Genomic DNA, 19,990 nt, shown 5'->3' with positions numbered 1-19,990 from the left:
CTACACTACAAACCTCACTGCAGAGCACACTACACTACAAACCTCACTGCACTACAAACTTCACTGCAGAGCACACTGCACTACAAACTCCAATGCAGAGCACACTACACTACAAACCTTACTGCAGAGCACACTGCACTACAAACCTCACTGCACTACAAACTTCACTGCAGAGCACACTGCACTACAAACTCCAATGCAGAGCACACTGCACTACAAACTCCAATGCAGAGCACACTGCACTACAAACTTCACTGCAGAGCACACTACACTACAAACTTCACTGCAGAGCACACTGCACTACAAACTTCACTGCAGAGCACACTACACTACAAACTTCACTGCAGAGCACACTACACTACAAACTTCACTGCAGAGCACACTGCACTACAAACTTCACTGCAGAGCACACTGCACTACAAACTTCACTGCAGAGCACACTGCACTACAAACCTCACTGCACTACAAACTTCACTGCAGAGCACACTACACTACAAACCTCACTGCAGAGCACACTACACTACAAACCTCACTGCAGAGCACACTGCACTACAAACTTCACTGCAGAGCACACTACACTAAAAACCTCACTGCAGAGCACACTACACTACAAACCTCACTGCAGAGCACACTGCACTACAAACTTCACTGCAGAGCACAATGCACTACAAACTTCACTGCAGAGCACAATGCACTACAAACTTCACTGCAGAGCACACTACACTACAAACCTCACTGCAGAGCACACTACACTACAAACCTCACTGCAGAGCACACTACACTACAAACCTCACTGCAGAGCACACTACACTACAAACCTCACTGAATGTTTACTTAAAGCATGATCTGTCACTGGCCCAGCCTGTCCCTTTAAGGACCCTGGCATTTGTGTGTGTGTGTATGTATGTGTGTGTGTGTGTGTGTGTGTGTGTGTGTGTGTGTGTGTGTGTGTGTGTGTGTGTGTGTGTGTGTGTGTGTGTGTGTGTGTGTGTGTGTGTGTGTGTGTGTGTGTGTGTGGGTCAAGTTAAGTTTATTGTATAGCCCTAATTCATGAGCATGTCTCAGAGGGCTTTACAGATCAACAATAAACAGGATTGAACAATCTTATATTGGAGAGAGAGAGAAGGGGGAGGGGTGTGTGTGTGTCGTAGGGCGTCTCTGGGTTTCTGCGGAAGTGAAGGCACTTTAGTGATAGCAGCCTCGTGAACTCTGCACTACGAGTAATTAAGTTATGGAAGTCAGTCACTAGTCAGTGTAATAGTGTGTAACAGTCTCAGAAGGTCGTGTGTTATGCTCGTTGTTGCACATCGGCTGCATCCTGTTTACACAACGGCGACTCAACATCTGGCTTTACTCCTTCAATCCAGCAGAGTTGGTCCGGACTGCTTAGGCCAACCTACATTAGTCTAAAACCAGTGTGCTCTCAACTAGGCTACGGTTTGGGCCCGAGAAGCTGGTAAGGTAACAGCCTTGAATAAATCAATCAGCAATCAGCCTCAAATTATTAATTTCAGACAAACTGCTTCTGAGAAACGAAAGAGAAATTGCTTCATCAAGCTAACTGGTTACAATCACCGAGATGGTTACAATGCATTCAGTAATAGTTTGCAATCCTATCTGTTGTTTTACATTCAATGACTCCTACTAAGGTTAAGATATGGATACTTTGTCCTGAGGTTTACTCCACTGGCAGAATATGGACGGAATTAATGTTTTGTAATAAATACCACCACCACCAGCAGCAGCAGCAGCAGCAACAACAACAGCTACTACCCTAAATATAAAGTGTTACCAAAGAGGATAAAACAAACTAAAAACCATAAAAATGATTCACATTATAAAAAGACAAATAGCCTAGAGTAAATTGAACTAAAATGCCATAGGCTATGATGAAATCACGAATAGCAATTTTAAACAAGTGAGTTTTTAACAGTGATTTAAAAGATGTGACAGAGTTGCTGAGCTCCTCAGACAAGTCGCTCCGGCTCTGTTCCCTTTTTATTAGGAGATACCGTTAACGGGCCTTTGGGGCGCCCCCTATTGGTCAACATTTGAATGGTTTTGCACATAATGTTCATTCATTATAGTTAACATGCTGTGCAAGAGTCATGATGATTGACCGAGCATCTATCAAAGGTATAACAATTTACTTTTAAACAACAAATGCCAGATTATTGTATTTTGAACACATTTTGTACTGCAAGACAATGTGCAAATCATCAAATAAAGAGAAATACTTACTAATGGCCAGTGTATCAAGAAGAACATGTGATTTTCAGAGCAGGTGGCTCATTCCAGTTACTAGCATCATTGTGCTGGAAAGAGTTACAGCCAGGAAATAAAAGATAAAAATGTTAATCAATTCACAGAAATAAAAGGAAGGAGAAAAGGGGAATCATCCTGTTCTAGCTTTGTTGAAGCAATTCATAGATAAGTACTGTGTGTTTTGTACCAAAGGGTTAGGATCAGACAATAGAAGCAATAATACCAATTACATTATCAATTACCTTTTGTGATCTGGCTGATGAAGTACTTTTACAAGACTGTCATATATATAGGTAATACTACTTAATGAGATTAATTTAAAATCATCATCATCATCATCATTATGATTGCCCTTTGAGTTGAAAATATCTTTCAATTTTACCAGGGAGCAACGATGCCATCAATTGATGAGAAGCTCTTGGAAACTCTGGATAAGTTGTTAGATGTAGAGTTCAAGAGATTTAAGTGGTTCCTGACGAAGGCTGACATCCTGGAAGGTATCGCACCAATCTCAAGGAGCCGACTGGAGGATGCAGACAGGATGTACACAGTGGATGTGATAGTGCAGACCTACATGCGACACTCTCTGGAGTTGACCAAGAAGGTTTTGGTGAAGATCAACCAGAACGATCTAGCGCAGAGTTTGTCAAACAGCAGCTCAGGACTTGAAGGTAAGTCATGGTCATGGAGAGAGAAAAATACAAACGTGTGATAAACAGAGAAATGACACATATGACTCCTAATTAAGCTATGTTAAATTGCAGATATATGTATTCATCTGTAATCTATTTTGCTCACCTCTTGAGTTTTTACATTTTGGCAATGGTAACATTTGAATTCTCCATTTCTTGTACAGTTGCAAATGCAAACGATAGAACAAAAATCCAGATCTTTGTGAAGACCCTCACTGGCAGGACCATCATCCTCGAGGTTGAGGCAAGCGAGGCCATTGAGAATGTGAAGGCTAAGATCGAGGAGAGAGAAGGCATTTATCAGAACCACCAGAGGCTGATCTATGGAGGCAAGCAGCTGATAAATGGAAAAACCCTGTCTGACTACAAGGTCCAGAAAGACTCTACAATCCATATTGTCCTGCGTCTGTTGGGAGCCATGTAGATCTTTGTGGAGGTTGAGCCAAGCGACACCATTGAGAAAGTGAAGGCCAAGATGCAGAGGCATTTGCTGGCAAATGTCTGGAAGATGGCCGCACCCTGTCTGACCACATCATCATCCATGAGTTACTCCTCCATCTGAGTGTGGACTCCTGCATCACCTGCATCTGAGGGGTGGGGGAAGTAAATTATTTCATGTTCTGAACTACTTTTTCTTCTTTTTGTAACATGCTTCCTATATTGAGATGGAAACAACAAAGCCTGAATGACATTCTCTTTGAAATCTGTTTAGTTTAGAAAACAGATAAATTAGTTTTTGGTTGTTCACCAAAACTCTATGGCTGCACTCACCGAAACTCAAAACTACCGGTTACCCTTTGATAACACAAAAGCGTAAAGATTAAATAAAATGCAATGTCCATGACTATCATTTCAGAAAGAAATATTATTTTCCATGTCTGTCTCTTTTATGTGTCTGCCTGTATTTCTGTATTCTGTGATTGCATACTTTTAGATTTTTTGCCACTTTTCCATTACTTCCAGCCTACTACTTTACTGAATCCTATCTCCTTTTAATTGTAGACATATGAAATACTTCTTATTTTGATTACATTTCTGTTTAATAGCCAGTCTGGATAGTGACATGAAAGATAGGAGCTAAGATAATCAGAACCTATTATTATTACTCATCGTAATTGTCTGATCCACCAAAACTTAACATTTTGTCAATCTACATTGAATTTTATTTGGGTTAGATAATGAGACCCAACTCAATATAATCACTTAGAGTTTGTCCTATCAGTGTCTCATTGATTTGTTATTATCTTATATTGTTTATTATATGATAGTTCCATTTTGCCTGTTTTCCATTTTTTATCAGAAATATCTTGTCACTTTATATCTTGTCAAATTCAACAGCGCCCTCTGCTGACCTCTGGGTAGTACTGCTACAAAAGCATCGCACATGCTCAGTTCAACAATGTGGGTCTCTAGCCTAGGACCCCATCCCCTCGCCAGTTACCGTGTGGTGCGTGTGGTGTCTAAACACAGTAAATATCACATTATTCCTTGAACCGCATAGGCATTTGAAGATTATGAACCAAATTTGACCGGAAGCGTGTTTCGTTATTTGGTTAAGTTCATGCTGGTGTCTCGCGAGTTGTTTTGCTGAGCTGGAGGTTTTCAGCTGACGGCCAAAAATCCAAGCTCGCCATGTACCCGTTAACGTAGAAATACTTCACGAATAGCTATCCGGCTCCTAACCGCTCCTAACTAAAGGCCATCGCAATCGCTACAAACATACAAAACCAATGCAAAGTGCGCTGCACACTGGCGCCCAGGCTGGTAAATAGGGGTGTGTTTGCCCTGCGACAACATTGGCTAGCCGCTTGTCAGTGTGAAGTCACGTGGTGTGACACGGACGGCCATGTTTCCGAAACACAAACAACAAGAGCAGCGACTAGGAGCCAGCAGACACACACTGATACGCAGCAGCGACCGCAGGAGAGGGGAAATAATAAATAAAACACAGAGCACGACTTTCTGAAAGTACGATTCTGTCGAATGAAAACGTTTACAGTGATTCGAGAGACCAATGCATAACATTTATTGGCTGTAGACAAACCGTGCAGACGACCAGTCGGATAGCTATAAACAGTAAAGGTAAGCCATCGTTCCTCTTTGCAGCTTGTCTTTTTTTTTTAGCTAGCTGGCTAACGTTAGCTAACAAGCTAACGTCGGTTCTTGCAGCTGAAATGGGTTGGATTTAATTGTCATGGGAAAGGCATTTTTACCAAGTTGTAATCGCATCTTAAACTCTGTTGTCTCTGTCGTTATTTTCGTTGCTTTGTTTACATCACGCAAGCTACATTTAACAGCGAGCAGCGGAATGGAGGTGGTCGCCCCGGCCCGCACATTGGCGGAGCAGGCCGGGGAGAGCGAGCTAATACTCCGCCCCCTCCGCCATCATATCTGGTGTCATTTGAACCTACGAGCCAAGGCCTTTACGACCAGCGCATACCTTATGCTAGGTGTCGAGGTAGGGTTATGCAACCGAAATATGATATGGCGGCGCAAATACTTCATAATAACAATCGGTTATTGCCGCAAAAAGGTCGCACCCTGCCCCCCCGTTCTAGCGTTATCTGACTGCAGCCGTTAGCTGGAAAGTTGGGTAATGTAATTCAGCGAGCTACCGTCAACGGTAACGTTAGCTAACTTTAGCAAGTCGGTGGTGTAGATATTAAGGTTAGCCACCTTTAGGCCTAACGTTAACAATTCAGTGTTGTTCAGTGTGATCATTTGCAAAATTGGTAACGTACAGCTCAACTCTAGTTTTATTTCACATTTAACACACCAGCAGTTTTAAAAAGATGTTGTTTAGCCATGTTTTAAGTGTAGAACATTTGCAATTGCAAATGCTAAAATTCCTGCGCATCTCCTTGGAAGCAATTTCTGCAACTACGGTAACCACTCAAGACAAGACCTGACCCTAGTTACCTCTGCGTATCGTTGTACAGCGGGCTACAGCCAGTAAACCTACAGTAACGTACAATAAAGATGTAAACTCTTGCATGTTGCTTGGCGTCTGTTGTGCATGAGCTTTAGATAAAAAACAAACAGAATAAGCACAGAAATAGTTTGGTCAAAGCTAACCTCTGATTTAAGTACTTTTACTTTGCACTTTATCATTTCTAATTTGTTTTTGTTTGCTCCATCTTCCTCGTTTGTAATATGATTACTCATGATGGCTATTAAAACAAATCTTGAATCTTGTTTGGAAGTCAAAAGGTCTTTAATTTCTCTTCTCTTTTGTCTTTTCAGTTATGACGTGTTTTAATAATCATAAGTTGCTATCAAGAATACTAGTTTGCTTTTTGCTGTTCTTAAATGGATAAAAGAAAATTACTATTGGCAAGTCTCAATACTCGTTGAAGCACAAAACCTTGATCAAACTATGGATGATTGTCGCTCTATCATTTCCAATTGTGATATTTCTCTTATTTCTCTAGTATTTCTCAACCCTTCTATAGAGTTGACTTTATAGGTGATTGAGTGAAGTCCTGGTCCCATAATAAGGACCAGCCTGAAGCCTCATCTAAATTGTTTTATATACATTCGTATAGAGAGCCGCAGGAATGAGTCCCGAAGTATACTTCCGGGTTCTCCAGTGGAAAAGTCTATAGGATTTAACATGGGGGTTTAGCTTAAATGCATAAAATAAGGTCTGTGGTTAACAAAAGTTTATGGGAACGCGAATCTGAGTTCTGCATGATAATGTTCACAAACGTGAATAACTTTTATGACTTTTGGAACGTAAATGCATTTTTTTAACGCAATTTTTATAAAATGCTTCAAAAGGCATAAAAGTTATTCACATTTGTGAAGGGTATCATGCTGAACCCACATTCTCGTTCCCATAAACCTTTGATAACCACAGACCTTATTTTATGCATTTAAGTGAAATCCCCACTCTAAAACCCCATAGACTTTTCCACTGAAGAACCAAATGGTGGCGATTTCTGGATAAAGCCTACAAAAATACATCATCCCTGCGGTGCTCTATTCACCTTATGTAGCCCCGCCCACTTGACCCAGTTGTGTTATGACTTCCTGTTCAAAACACCGTCTGTTTTACCTGCTCACTAGTACTGTACTGTCACAGGAAGTGTAAACACAATAGGAAGTAACTGGCTGACTCCTATGTTGGAACATAAGGTGAATAGCATAGTGCAGGCATTTTCAAAGTCTGAGACTGTGGGCCCCTCGCTCAATTCCTGGATGCCTATGGGATTCTGATTGTTATTGATCCCACGAACACTCAACAATTGTGCCAAGATATCCTGATATCACCGATTGACGTACTTCAGACAACACACCAAATGCATAAAAGAATGTCTATCTGATTGTGAAGGCATTTATTTGTTTCTGACTCTGTGAAAATGGGATAAAATCGTAAAATTCCACAAAACTAATGTATCTCTTAACTATCTCTTTAACCAAATCACACACATTTAGGCTATCTTTAGATAAATAATGTATAAGTAATCGAATATTTTTTCACTTCCATTCACTGAGCCTCCCCTGAAACTGCTTGGGGAGGCCCGCGTCCCACTTTGAAAGCCTCTGGCCTAGGGAATAATAATAGTAGTAGGTCGTCTTCTTAGTGCCAAGCTTTCAGTTAATGCAGGCAAGTTGACTCTGTCGTGAATTAGAAAGGAGTCGTGCATGTGTCCGTATCAATAGTGACATAATCATGTCGCATGAAGGGTCGAACGTAGGATGTGTTGGGGCATTGGGTTCCTAGATGTTTGCGGCATAGGAAGCAAAGAAAGTCTGAATGTTTACCACAGTTGCAGAGTTGAGTTGCCTGGATATTCCTTTAGTTGCCATGACATTTGCCGGTGTTATCTCCTACCAACTGCATGCTTTGTCTATGAGCTGGTTCACAACATCATCAAAGTAGTCTCCCTGGATTTTGTGGATGGAAAATCTCTTGTGAGCAAAAGAAACACTGGGCTGTGATTGAGGACGAGGCTGTTTTTCTAGGGCTGGGCGATAAATCAATAGCAAATATCGGTGATAGACAATTCATCAATACAATAAGAAAATAGTTCAATATATATAGATATGTCCCTTGATAATGGAACGTGTTACGAGTGACACACAAACAGCCAATCAAACAGCCAAATCCTAAAGTTCCCAACCGAGCATATTTATTACATAGCTGCCACACTCAATTTGTGTGTTTTTAATTGTTGTGTTAACGTTAAAATGATTGCCTGCTGTGTGCATTGATAAATAAGCTGGTTCAAAATAAAGTGGTTAAATTGAACCTTTTTTTCTCGTGGTCTTTATTAAAAGTAGGTAATCAAAAATTATCAATAATGATCGATATCGACTGATATTAAATCTTTTATATCGATAAATTTGGCTATATCGCCCAGCCCTAAGGTTTGCTATTTCATGTATTCTGTGAAGGAGCACACATAAAATCAATCAAATAATAGCCGGTCGCTATCAGTGAGTCCAAGGCAAGCTGCCTTGAAAATAACGTGTCAAGCCCACACAACAGAAAATCAAATGACACTGCCTTGCCGGTGACGACATGGGCTGGCTGCCAGGCAGTGAGTGAAAGTGTGTCTCACTAGCAGTTAATTTATGAAGTGCACACTCCTAACATTGTTCTTTCAGCCTGTCTGCTAATCACTCTCTTCGTCTGATCTGCTCTCTCCAATTCTGCTTTTCTTCCAGTGGTGCAAAAGGAGGAGGACAGGAAATAGAGGAGTTACCTAGAGGGTCTCCGTCGTCCACATTTCAGTGGGAGCGAGAGAACGAGGCACGGAGGGAGAGAGAGAAAGGAGAGGAGGAGTGAGCGTCGCGTCTGCTCTTGGCAGCTGTTCCAGCAGCCAGTTTCATTGTTGTGTGGCTGTTACTTTGTTCCTGCGTTATCTTTTTTGATGAATCGGTTCATATTTTTAACTTCAATGTGATATATAACTGCTGTTGTAAAAAAAAAAAAACATTATTACTCAAGAGTGTTTTATTTCGTTCCATCGTTCAATTCCAAGGTTTTGTTCTTTTCTTTTTTCTTTTTAATAACTTTTTTCGGCTGTGAGTAGCAGGAGCTTCCAATCTCCAAACTATCGTCGAACCCCTTCCTTATCTAGTAGGACCTGATAACCTGGTATTCCTCAAGCACCTGAAACTGGCAGCTATTCTCTTTGTGTCTGTGTGTTTGGGGAGCTCTGTGATCACAGCTAAAGCACCACTCAGCCTTCTAGTCACCTAAGCCTAACTAAAGCCAGCCAGCCCTAGCCTGGTCCAGCCCAGTCCAGCCTGCTCCGATCATCTGGACAGGGTAAGACAGCAGACAGGTGGAGCACATCTGATCTTACATTTTAGAAAAGTTTATGTTTCCCCAACACTAAGCAATAAAAACCTCATCTTGACTTTCTCCTCAGATACTCAGTTCTGTGAGGACGTGAGGAATATGACTGCTGAGACTCTCAACTTCGGCCCAGAATGGTAACTGACCTGGTTTCTCATAGTGTTTATTTACTTCTTTTAACACCAATTCTTTCAGGTTTGAAAGGATAATATTAGCTATTTTTTGATGTGCAACCTGGGTCGTTCCTGTCATGGTATGAGTTAATATCTCTGATTTGTCTTATTTAAATGGTTATTTATCGCTTCCTTAAAGTTTTTAGGATATAAGAATTTATCGTAAATGCAAAAAAAAAAGATCCATGAAAGTCATCACATCTGCGGGGCATGCCATGCTAACCTCTGATTTGCCCTTTATTTTACCACTTATCTCCCAGAAAAGCGATACACTAGAAACTTTTGGCGTTGGTTTGGAAAATGGAAGCTGCTGAAAAATAATATGGTAAATGGACTGCAATTATATAGCGCTTTACAATGTGCCTACACTCCCCCTTCCACACACATTCATACACTGATGGCGGCAAGCATCAGTGTGCTGGCACAGCCATCAGAAGCAAGTTGGGGTTCAGTATATTCCCCAAGGACACTTCGACATGTGGACTGCAGGAGCGGGGATTTAAACCACCGACCTCTTTTATCCAAAGCGATTAGTGGACGACCCGCTCTACCTCCTGAGCCACAGCCAGTCAGCCACCCCAATATAATATAATTCATATCAAGACAGGAATGCCAGCGGGGTGTCCTAGGGGCTCTGTTGGCTGCTATACCATGTAACCACCATGTCCTGGCCGGGGCAAATCTGGCTTTGGACCTTTCACCCCCCCCTCTTGCTCCCTAGTTTTCACATCTCTGTAACCCATCTAATTAAGGCCACATGAGAGAAAAAAAGGACAGGAATGCTATGACCAATTTATTAAAAAGCTGCTGTTACTCAACATATCTCCCATAACTTATTTTTCCATCTCCAAATATATTTTTTGTAGTAATATCAGAATGCAGCCATGCTACTTAGCCTTGTGCTTTCAAGGGATTTTGCACACATATATGGAAAAAGAGCATCATATCATATTACTCAAATCGGTGACCCGCTTATCATCGCAACTTGGCTCTATTTGTTTGGCGCTAGCTCTTAACACATTGAGTGCCACAGCGCTTCAGTAAAATTGTCTGGAGCCTGTGCCAGATTCACTTCCATTCAGTTGAAAACAGCTATAGAATTTTTTCTATTAGGGCTATATTGACAGGGCTGGACTTTAATGAAACATTGGACACTCCTGCTTCTTCCAAAGAAGAAATTTTGTTTCTAGACAGTTCCATTATGAAATGACAGCCTCTGAAAGAAGAGCACTTTCAAGGGTTTTCTGCTGTTTTTTTTTACTTTTCAAGATATAGTCACTTTTATGAATACTTTTTGCACTCTAATTTCGAGCACATTCACTGACTCTGGCTGGTGTTTTCTGATGTGGTGGCGTGGTGTGGTTCTGTGCAGCCTGCGTGCCCCTCTCCACCTCTGAGCTGCGGGCTCCTCCCCACACGCACAGAGTCTGTTTTCTCAGACTCCGTTTTTGCCCGGATCCCAGCGCAACAAGGAAATGCCAAACGCGACTGAACGAAAAGGTTTGGCCGTTCGGCTTCGGGTGCTGGCTTTCTGGCAGGGAATCGTGTGGAGAAACTATATGCAGACAGATAGATAGAAGCAGAAGAGCTCAGTTGTGGGCGCGGATGCAGCCAACTTTCAGCTGCAGACAGAGCAATCTATACGGCTCTGGCTGCAGCATGCATCGGTTTCCCCTTTGATCACGTCTTTCCCTGCTTTCTCCTGCACAAAGTAAAGGATCTGAGGTGGGTGGCGCAGCTCCCGTGTCGATGTTTAAGGTGGCGCCGTGTGATCCCTTGAAGGGATTCATGCTCACTGGCTAGGTACGACCTTAAACAGCAGAATTATGGAATAATATGAATTATGATTTTAGGACGTCCACAGACGTCCTTGGCACTCCTCGTTACTTTTTTTTAGGACGTCCACAGACGTCCTTGGCACTCAATGTGTTAAGAAGTGTGTTCAAAGAAGAAATCAGCAGGAGCTTTCAGTGAAGGAACTCTTAATTAAAAATGGAAGACAAAATGTTGACAGCAGGACAACACATGGACGATCACTCGTGATAGTCGGCCACTCTCATTTGGAAACTGTGTAGGAGCCATTCTTGAAAAGCAAAGCAAGTCTAGATCAAGTGTATAATATACTTTTATTGAAGGACCAATGTTTTGACACCAAGTGTGTCTTCATCACGCATTTTGACGTTGAGTTAGACAGGCAGGGAAAACCTTGATGTTACCAACCTCAAATTTAATCAGTTTACGTACATTCTGTAGCCTACAACACAAATGAATGCAGAAATGTTCCTGTTTTCAAAAGATGTCAAGTTTCGAAATGAAAGAGACAATAAGTAAATTGTTGGCAAAACATGTCTGATCTGAATCCTAACCTTTGCATTCTGGTATGTGACTGTTAAAAAGGTAATAATAATAAAAAGTACCTACCTACCGACCTAATTTAATAAGAAAGTTTGGTTAAGACTTTGCAGGTATGTAAGGGATTATGCAAAAAGTGTTGATGAATGCAGGTCAAAATCCTGACATTCATGTTTTATCATTACCTATGCAGTTACTGCAATCCAAAAGTCAAAGCTCCACTTCTAGATTCAAATCCCCCGCCTCCCTCCTTTCTATTTGCTAAAACGGTTGGTTGATGTGATGTCGGCGGTTTGTGTCCTCTATTTTTATTTTATGTTTTCACTCTTGGCTTTCATTACTTTTGTAATATTGTTGTTTCACTTGCAATTAGTAGCTGTAGCGAAACCATTTTTGACCTCAAGTCAAAATTTGGATATTTGTCAGTGTCACAACACTTTCCAAACCATTTTGCTACCTTTCTCCCTTCTGCTCCTCCTCAGTAAATGTTTGTGTAGAGATTCATGGGAGGCGTGCTCTCTGGTTTGGTAGCGGTCCATCTCTAATGGCCTGTGACTGCCGTGTGCATTCTTGGTGCGGCGCCAGCCCGGCAGAGTGACTCCTCCCTCCACACATACTATCCTCCCTCCACACACATCATCTGCAGCAGCAGCTTTCCCCTCTGTGCTCCTTCTATCTCGCTTTGTCCTTTCCCCTCTTCACCGTAGCTTGACAATGCCCCATCCCGGTAGCCGCCGGGCACAGCTACCTCGCCAGGATTTCTACCACACACATGCACTCTCCTTCGAGCTACATGGCTACACGAGCTATATGGTTTTGATGTGGGACGGTTAGTGAATGTGACACTGTGTGGATGGAGGCATGTGAATGGAGCGGTTGTTGAGTTGCAGCAGGTCTTGGAAGCCGGCGTGCCAGTAATAGCATTTTTAAAATGAAATCTTGAGATTGGAAAGCTAATATATCGTCTTGTGTTTAGCCAAGTCGCTTCTCGGGGACCTGCGTAGGAGGATGCTTGATTTGTTACAGCACATGCATGCATTTTTTCTTGCTGGTGCAAGATGGATGCTATTAGATCCATCTAATAGCATCCCCCCCCCCCCCCCCCGCCAAATTCAGATAAAGAGGAATTCCATCAGCGTTGCACAATAGCTCTAATTTGTTCACACCAAGCTATTTATATCAGGGATTTTCTACATTACATTTCAAGTTGGTAGACCAAAAAAGGGATGCTAGAGACGTGCAATGTTAAAGGCACAGCCGTAACTGCAGCAGAATGGCTACTGACTTTGGTTAGATAGTGGTTCATACAGCAAATATTCCCCCTACAAGTCAAACCCTTCATGCCCAACACTGAGATGGTAAAAAAAGAGAGTCATATTCTCTGTTTAACGACATCCGTACAACAACAAAAAATCCTGCTAAAGAAAGATGGACTTTTCGCCATGCTGACCATACCTGTGCTCCTCCTCCTCCTCACCCAGGCTCCGTGCACTGTCCAGTGGGGGGAGTGTGACGTCCCCCCCTCCTTCCCCCGCCATGCCAAAGTACAAGCTGGCCGAGTACCGCTACGGCCGAGAGGAGATGTTAGCACTTTATATCAAAGACAACAAGGTGAGTAGGCCAGTTGTCTTCACTTCCTGTCACTAATGATTACATTACATTGCATCATTTAGCAGACACTTTTGTCCAAAGTGACTTACATCACATTTTGTCAACAGTACAGAAAACAACTATGCAACCCAATCAATGACAGCTAAGACATTTTGATGGACTAGAGTAGCACCCTGTGTAGAAAGTAGTTTGAGAAGGAATAAGTAACATGTAACATTAGTAAGTAGTTTGAGAAGGAATAAGAAACATTATTATTATTATTTTGATGATTTTTTAATGATGAATAAGAACGGCTTCAAGGAATAGTTCAGATTTTATTTGTCATGGCCATTGGATTGCAGTAATGCTCGAGGATGTTAACTGTGCTAAAAATTACCCACCGCCCTCTAAACACCAATTTACAACATGGATCAAATTTGGATGTTTTTTTGTTTGTTTTTTTGTTTTTACCCTGTTGCCTTCTACTAGCATTGTGAACAATTGCCAATGATTTCTGCTTCTAATTTCTCAAACTGCTTGTTGTTGGACTCGAGCTCTTTTTGCAGACTTTTGATTGACTTTCCCCCCTGCAGGCCGTGTCAAAGTGTCAGAAGATGCTCTTGTCTCTTGAAGAATGTCAATGTGAATCTGTGACGTGCTGAAAAAGTCCCCAGATTTCACCGTGTTTACATGTTGTTGTTTTTAGGTCCCAGAGGACATGCAGGATAAGGAGTTTGCTGCTATTCTGCAAGATGAGCCCACGCAGCCACTGGCACTGGTGCCTCTCACTGAGGAGGAGCAGGTCTGCCACACACACACACACACACACACACACACACACACACACACACACGCGTGAACACACTGATAACATGCACTTGTTCACACATTCCATCTGGTCCTAAAACAGCCAGATACACACTTGGTTCAAAGCGCGACAAACATGGCAGTGAGCTGACATTCCTAACATTCCTCCCTTTTGCTCTTTCCATTCTGCCTCTGCAGAGGAACTTCTCCATGTCTGTGAACAGTGTGGCGGTGCTGAGGCTCATGGGAAAAGGAGTGGGTGGGGCCGCCCCGGCTGGAGTGGTCCGAGGACGAGGGGCCACACGAGGAGGTCGAGGTAAAAAAGAAAAGAAAAGAGAGAAACGAAAAAAAGTTTGCAAATTAATTCAGTACAGCAGTGACACAACCGCATCGCGCAATCGTGACAAGTCCACAACCACCACTATAGCTCAAACTGTCACCCATCCAACTGCAACAGAAAATGCTGCCCAAAGCCCTTGGTTGTTGTCCAGGGAAAGTAAAAGAGTTTATTCAAGCCATCCTTTGTAATGTTTATTTCCCCCTTTTACGTCTGCCATCTTGATGGAGCATGCTTCCTCTTGGCCTGTCCAAATAGTCCTTCTTTTGTCAGACCACACCTGACTCAGACTGCTGCGCTTATGAACTCACCTTGTACACCAGCATGCTGTTAGCATATGAATGGCCAATGTAAACACTGGTCGTCCGGTTCTGGACAGCCAAGGAAACGACTTGGAAGAATGATGGAGTGCAGATTTCATGGTGTGTGTGTGTGCGCGCGCGCGCACGTTTGTGTTTATGTGCGTTTGCTATCTGCAGTTTGAAGAAGATATAAGCAAATTAAACACTGGTTTAGTGTAAAGAAATTCAGTTAAGTTAGAACAATATTTAAATAAAAATAAATTACAAACCCGATACAAGGAAAAGGCTTCAGAGCACATGCAGGGACTGAATATTGGTTATGTTGGTAAATACAAATGGTTTTGCTTGTTGGTCGTTCCTCATGTTTGTTTTTTTTTGTTTTGTTTTTTTGTTTTTTTTCACATTTTAAATTTTTATAGAACACAAACAAGACAAAACAGACAAACAGGCTCAGACACAGGGGAAAGAAAGGAAAAACAAAACAAAAAAATAGAATCAACATTACAAAGTGGTGCCGCCAGTCACCTAAGGTGCTTATGTTCTTGTAAACGATATACTTGGGATCTCACTCAAGGGGGTCTGTGAGAAGCCAGCCGGGCGAGTCACCCGTCACCCCTAGCCTCGTTGAGGTAGGCCAAAAACGGGTCCCAGATAGTAACACATTTTCTAAGTGCATTGGTTCTCAGGAACCTAAGTCTCTCCATGCGTATAACAGAGGTCATGTCCGTCAGCCACAATTGGAAAGAGGGTGGAGAGGGAGATTTCCATTCCTTCAGAATTTGTTTTTTTGGCAACAGTTGTCCCCAGTGTCAGAGACTGTTGCACAGCTGTAGGAAAGTCCAGAGAGGACTCTGAGCAGCCGAAGACGGGGAGTTCTGCCTCCGGCTGAAGGGCCACCCTGTAGGCCTTAGAGTACCAGTCAAATATTCTGGCCCAGAATCCCGTCAGTGAAGGGCAGAAGGTCGTTCCTCATGGTTTATGACAAATTCTCTCACCCAGACAGTAGTAATAATACATAGATAATGTCATAACTGACATCTCTCATAAAACAGCTACATGGTGATGTAAGATGCATGTGTGCATGTGTGATCTAGGCCGAGGCCGTGGAGAAGGTGGATTCTACCAAAGAAGTATTGAAGAACCAGAGGTGGGTTTCGGTCTCGGTCGCAGTGTTCGGGAGATCCATCGCAGTCAGAGCTGGGACGACCGGTAAATATACAAACACTGTTAGACTTTTCTGCCACGACCAAGCTGTATTTAGTAGTGTGTATACAGTATTATACCCTATGATACCCAATAGAGGTTACCCTTAACTTTAAAGATGACCAACAGAGTTTTTGAGCACTTTTGGCACAAGTGAACAACAACAAAAACATTTATAGTGTTTGGGCTTGCTCAGCTGCATACATTTGTATATGAATTAATGCAGAAAAACTGTTTTTTGTTTAAACTAATATATATCTATTATGTATAATGCTTTAACCCATTGATACCTGATGCAGCATTTGCGTGTATATCCCTAATTTGTGTGTGTATCCCTGTAAGACCGGGATAAAGGGATACACACACAAATGCTGCATCAGGTATCAATGGGTTAAGGAGGAGATATGGAGGTTCCAATGTGTTTTGTGAAAACGTATGTTGCCACTGAATTGTTTGCTAATTAATGCATTGATTAGCTTAATAACCTCTATCTGCTTATTGTTACAAATGTCTTTTTTTCTGTTCTTTATTTTGACTATTATTATAAGGGGTTGACTTTCCAATAGTCGTCACAAGATGATAGTTTTGGCCAGCAAAATTCCTATATTGCAATTTTTGTTTCCAGCTTGTTCCTCCCGCTTTCTCATTCCACTGATGTGATTTTCTCTTGTCGGTTTCCCTCCATCCCCCCCCCCCCAGGGGTGAGCGGCGCTTTGAGAAGCCGCTGCGTCGGGAGGTGGGGCGCCCCGGCTTCGAGGAGGCTGCAGGTCCCGTGGCTCCAGGGAGGAAGGAGTACGCCAGGGCAGACAGCGATAACTGGCGCACCCTCCGGGAAGAGCAGGACGAGGAGGAGGGGGCCGGGGGGGAGCCAGGCAGCAGCTGGAGACTGGCTGGATCCCGCAGGGATGGTAAGGAGACATACACTCTCCTAAGGGCATGTTCACACTGTTAGACGTTTTTGTGAGTGTGTGTGTGTAGCTAGATCGATGGATAGAGTACCGTAAATTCCGGACTATAAGCCGCACCGGTGTATAAGCCGCACCTGCAAAGTTGACAATTTTTTTCTTATATAAGCCGCACCGGACTATAAGCCGCGGGTGTTTTAATGGTTTTTTTTTTTTTTTTTTTTTTTTTTTTTTTTTTTTTTTTTTTAAATGTTTAATTACCATATGTAAGGGTTCATGCACAGAGGGGATTGTCGGGAAAGAGATGGCTGTTTGAGGAAGCTCCCATTTATTAACATTTCAACAAAACAACATAACACAACACCACCTGTGTTGTTTTTTACAGTGCACACAGTGTCATACAGTGTCATACAGTGTCATACAGTGTGGTGAAAAGAGGGCAAGAGAGGAAATTAAAACTTATTATAGTTATATAGGATTTATAGTTAGAAAGAGTGCTAAAAAAGAGAGTTTTTTTTTTTTTTTTTTTTTTTTTTTTTGAAAAAATCCATAGATAAGCCGCACCGTTATATAAGCCGCAGGGGCCAAAAAAGGCCAAAAAACGGGAAAAAAGGTGCGGCTTATAGTCCGGAATTTACGGTACTTTATTTATCCCCGGAGGGAAATTCTTGCATTAAAGCAGCAGTAACACCAATGACAGTAACACAACATACTTAAATCAAAAACACACAAGAGAAAAAACAAAGGTAGGTGTCGGTGAGACAAATATAAATGTAGTATATGCATACTATAAATATAGAATACAGTATATACATACTTAAGAAAAACAAGTAAGTGTCCACTGTGGATCATATCATGTGGACAAAAAGTGTAGTGTGCCATGTGCAAAGCAATGTGAGCTTAGTAGTGACTTTATAGGAGGCACTTTTATGACTTTTGAAACATAAATGTGTGGGGTTTTCTTTGTGGATTTTTCAGAAAACCCTTCAAAAGTCATAAAAGTGGTCCACGTTTGTGAAGATTATCCTGCTGAACACAAAATACCACTCCCATAAACTTTTGTTAACCACAGACTTTATTTTATGCATTTAAGCGAAATCCCCATTCACTTTTCCCCTGAAGATCCAACATGTCGTGGACTTTCCGCCTTCCGAGTACAAAAATACGTCATCCCTGCGGTACTCTATAAACAGGAAGTAGTCACATGGGTCAAATGTAAAAACACACTTGTTTTCCTGATCCAACCAACACAGTATAATGTACATAATATGACAAAAGGGAGAGAGAAAAAAACAATCATTCAGCTTGGCCAAGGCCCAAACAAAATGCAAAGCTATGGCCACCCTCATCCTCCAGCTAACAAGTTTCCCGGTGTTAATGGTAAATGGACTGCATTTATATAGCGATTTTATCTAAAGCGCTTTACAATGTGCCTACATTCACCCATTCACACACCGAGGGCGGCCAGCTGCCACGCAGGGTGCTGGCACAGCCATCGGGAGCAATTTGGGGTTCAGTCTCTTGCCCAAGGACACATCGACACGCGGACCGGAGGAGCCGGGGATCGAACCACCGACCTTCCGATTAGTGGACAACCTGCTCTACCTCCTGAGCCACAGCCGCCGGTGTTTGACGAAGGCACTCAGCCTTCGCTTTAGTCAATTTGTCTTGCAATTTATTCAATTTATTTTTAGCCTCCTCATGCTTGCACCCCACAGCATCTGCCATCTCTTTGCATGAATCGATTGTTTTGTGGTCATATTTTACATATTTCTTTATAGTCATATTGAGATGAGTCATAGAAATGTGGGTGAACACAGCCTCAGAAAGCTTCTCTTTAAGGTTGTTCATTTTCACCATGGCTCTGTACAAGAAGTCAGCAGAAGTCATGAACACTGTCCTCCATGTTCTCACCTAAAACAACCTGGCCAGTTGGTGCTAAATTTGGGTGGCGTGTGGGCGGATTGATTGGAATGGAATGGAAGTATATTTAGGCCATAAACATCTAGGGATGCACCGATCCACTTTTTTCACTTCCGATCCGATTCCGATATCTGAATTTGGATATCAGGCAAAGATTTGGCCAATTATTATTATTATTTTTAATATAACTTGCAAAAAGCAGACAAAATTAAGAAAATATACAGGGCAAAGAAGGATACTATTATACATGGGCAAATTACGGCCAATTGCTGGAATTGCAAAAAAAAAAAAATCCCGCCAATATCTGCACCCGATGCCGATATTGGATCGGATCGGCCCCATCCCTATAAACATCCCACCCCCACCCTAATGGCTATGTCTTTGTTTTCCTCTTGTGTAACCTTGAATCTGTACCGTAAATTGTAAATAACTTTATAACTTTGCTGTAGGAAATTGTTGCTGAAGTGAAGTCATTCATGTTACTATCATTGCTCCTCTGATTTTTGCTCATGATTCCTTCAAATCTGATTATAGTCCGTTTCCTCTCCCTCTCTCAGATGGCGCTCCTCGCTCAGCGGGCTGGCGGGACCACAACGCTCCAGGCGAGAGTCGCCGCAGGAAGTTCGACTTTGACTTCCGGGACTCTGAGGGTCACGGCGGCGGTCGCCGACGCGCAGGCAGCGAGGGAATGGAGGATGACAGGGACGGCCTGCCTGAGTGGTGTATGGACGACGAGGATGGAGAGATGGGCACCTTTGACTCTTCTGGAGCCTTCATGCCCCTCAAGGTGTGCTTGCATGACCACATATACCTGTATGAGTGAAAAACGTCTTGTCGTCTTTGAACCATTTTTTGCAAACATGTCATGTGTTGATCTTATTGTTATAAAGACGATATAATTTGCTGCTCTGTGTGAAGCATTAAAGCAGCTACGAGGAGCTTTTAACTGGTTATGAAATAGTCTAAATGTAATGCTGATGCCTCACATCTTACCTACATCAGCAAATGAGACCATCGGCGAAGAGATCTATATAGTTTTTCTAAATGTCACATGGGGGGGGGGGGGGGGGGGGTGTCACACGCACATGGGAACCGGTGTTTCCGTCCGTGTGAAACTAATTTTTGTGCCGG

The 19,990-nt window shown here is 42.4% G+C and overlaps 2 protein-coding genes across 2 annotated transcripts in view; both read left to right on the top strand.

The window, feature by feature from the left end:
- The first annotated feature begins 1,258 nt into the window (after positions 1 to 1,258).
- On the top strand, positions 1,259 to 3,802 carry LOC310779169 (uncharacterized protein). Its single transcript, XM_083639668.1, has 3 exons — positions 1,259 to 1,456; positions 2,651 to 2,936; positions 3,122 to 3,802. The coding sequence occupies exons 2-3, from the start codon at positions 2,660 to 2,662 to the stop codon at positions 3,379 to 3,381; spliced, it is 537 nt and encodes a 178-aa protein (XP_083495794.1). The 5' UTR covers positions 1,259 to 1,456; positions 2,651 to 2,659; the 3' UTR covers positions 3,382 to 3,802.
- Positions 3,803 to 9,173: 5,371 nt separating this feature from the next.
- gigyf1a (GRB10 interacting GYF protein 1a) overlaps positions 9,174 to 19,990 on the top strand; it is a 31,450-nt gene continuing 20,633 nt past the window's right edge. The window contains exons 1-8 of the mRNA XM_083639670.1: positions 9,174 to 9,237; positions 9,341 to 9,404; positions 13,274 to 13,403; positions 14,089 to 14,184; positions 14,388 to 14,505; positions 15,923 to 16,037; positions 16,731 to 16,939; positions 19,417 to 19,646. Coding sequence (XP_083495796.1) covers positions 9,370 to 9,404; positions 13,274 to 13,403; positions 14,089 to 14,184; positions 14,388 to 14,505; positions 15,923 to 16,037; positions 16,731 to 16,939; positions 19,417 to 19,646 — 933 coding nt within the window. The 5' untranslated portion in view covers positions 9,174 to 9,237; positions 9,341 to 9,369. The remainder of the gene's footprint in view (positions 9,238 to 9,340; positions 9,405 to 13,273; positions 13,404 to 14,088; positions 14,185 to 14,387; positions 14,506 to 15,922; positions 16,038 to 16,730; positions 16,940 to 19,416; positions 19,647 to 19,990) is intronic.

The sequence above is a fragment of the Poromitra crassiceps genome (assembly GCF_964638095.1).
Source record: "Poromitra crassiceps genome assembly, chromosome: 7".
Classification (NCBI taxonomy): domain Eukaryota; kingdom Metazoa; phylum Chordata; class Actinopteri; order Beryciformes; family Melamphaidae; genus Poromitra; species Poromitra crassiceps.
The sequence above is the reverse complement of the archived record's forward strand: the minus strand, read 5'-3'. Positions and strand labels throughout refer to the sequence as shown.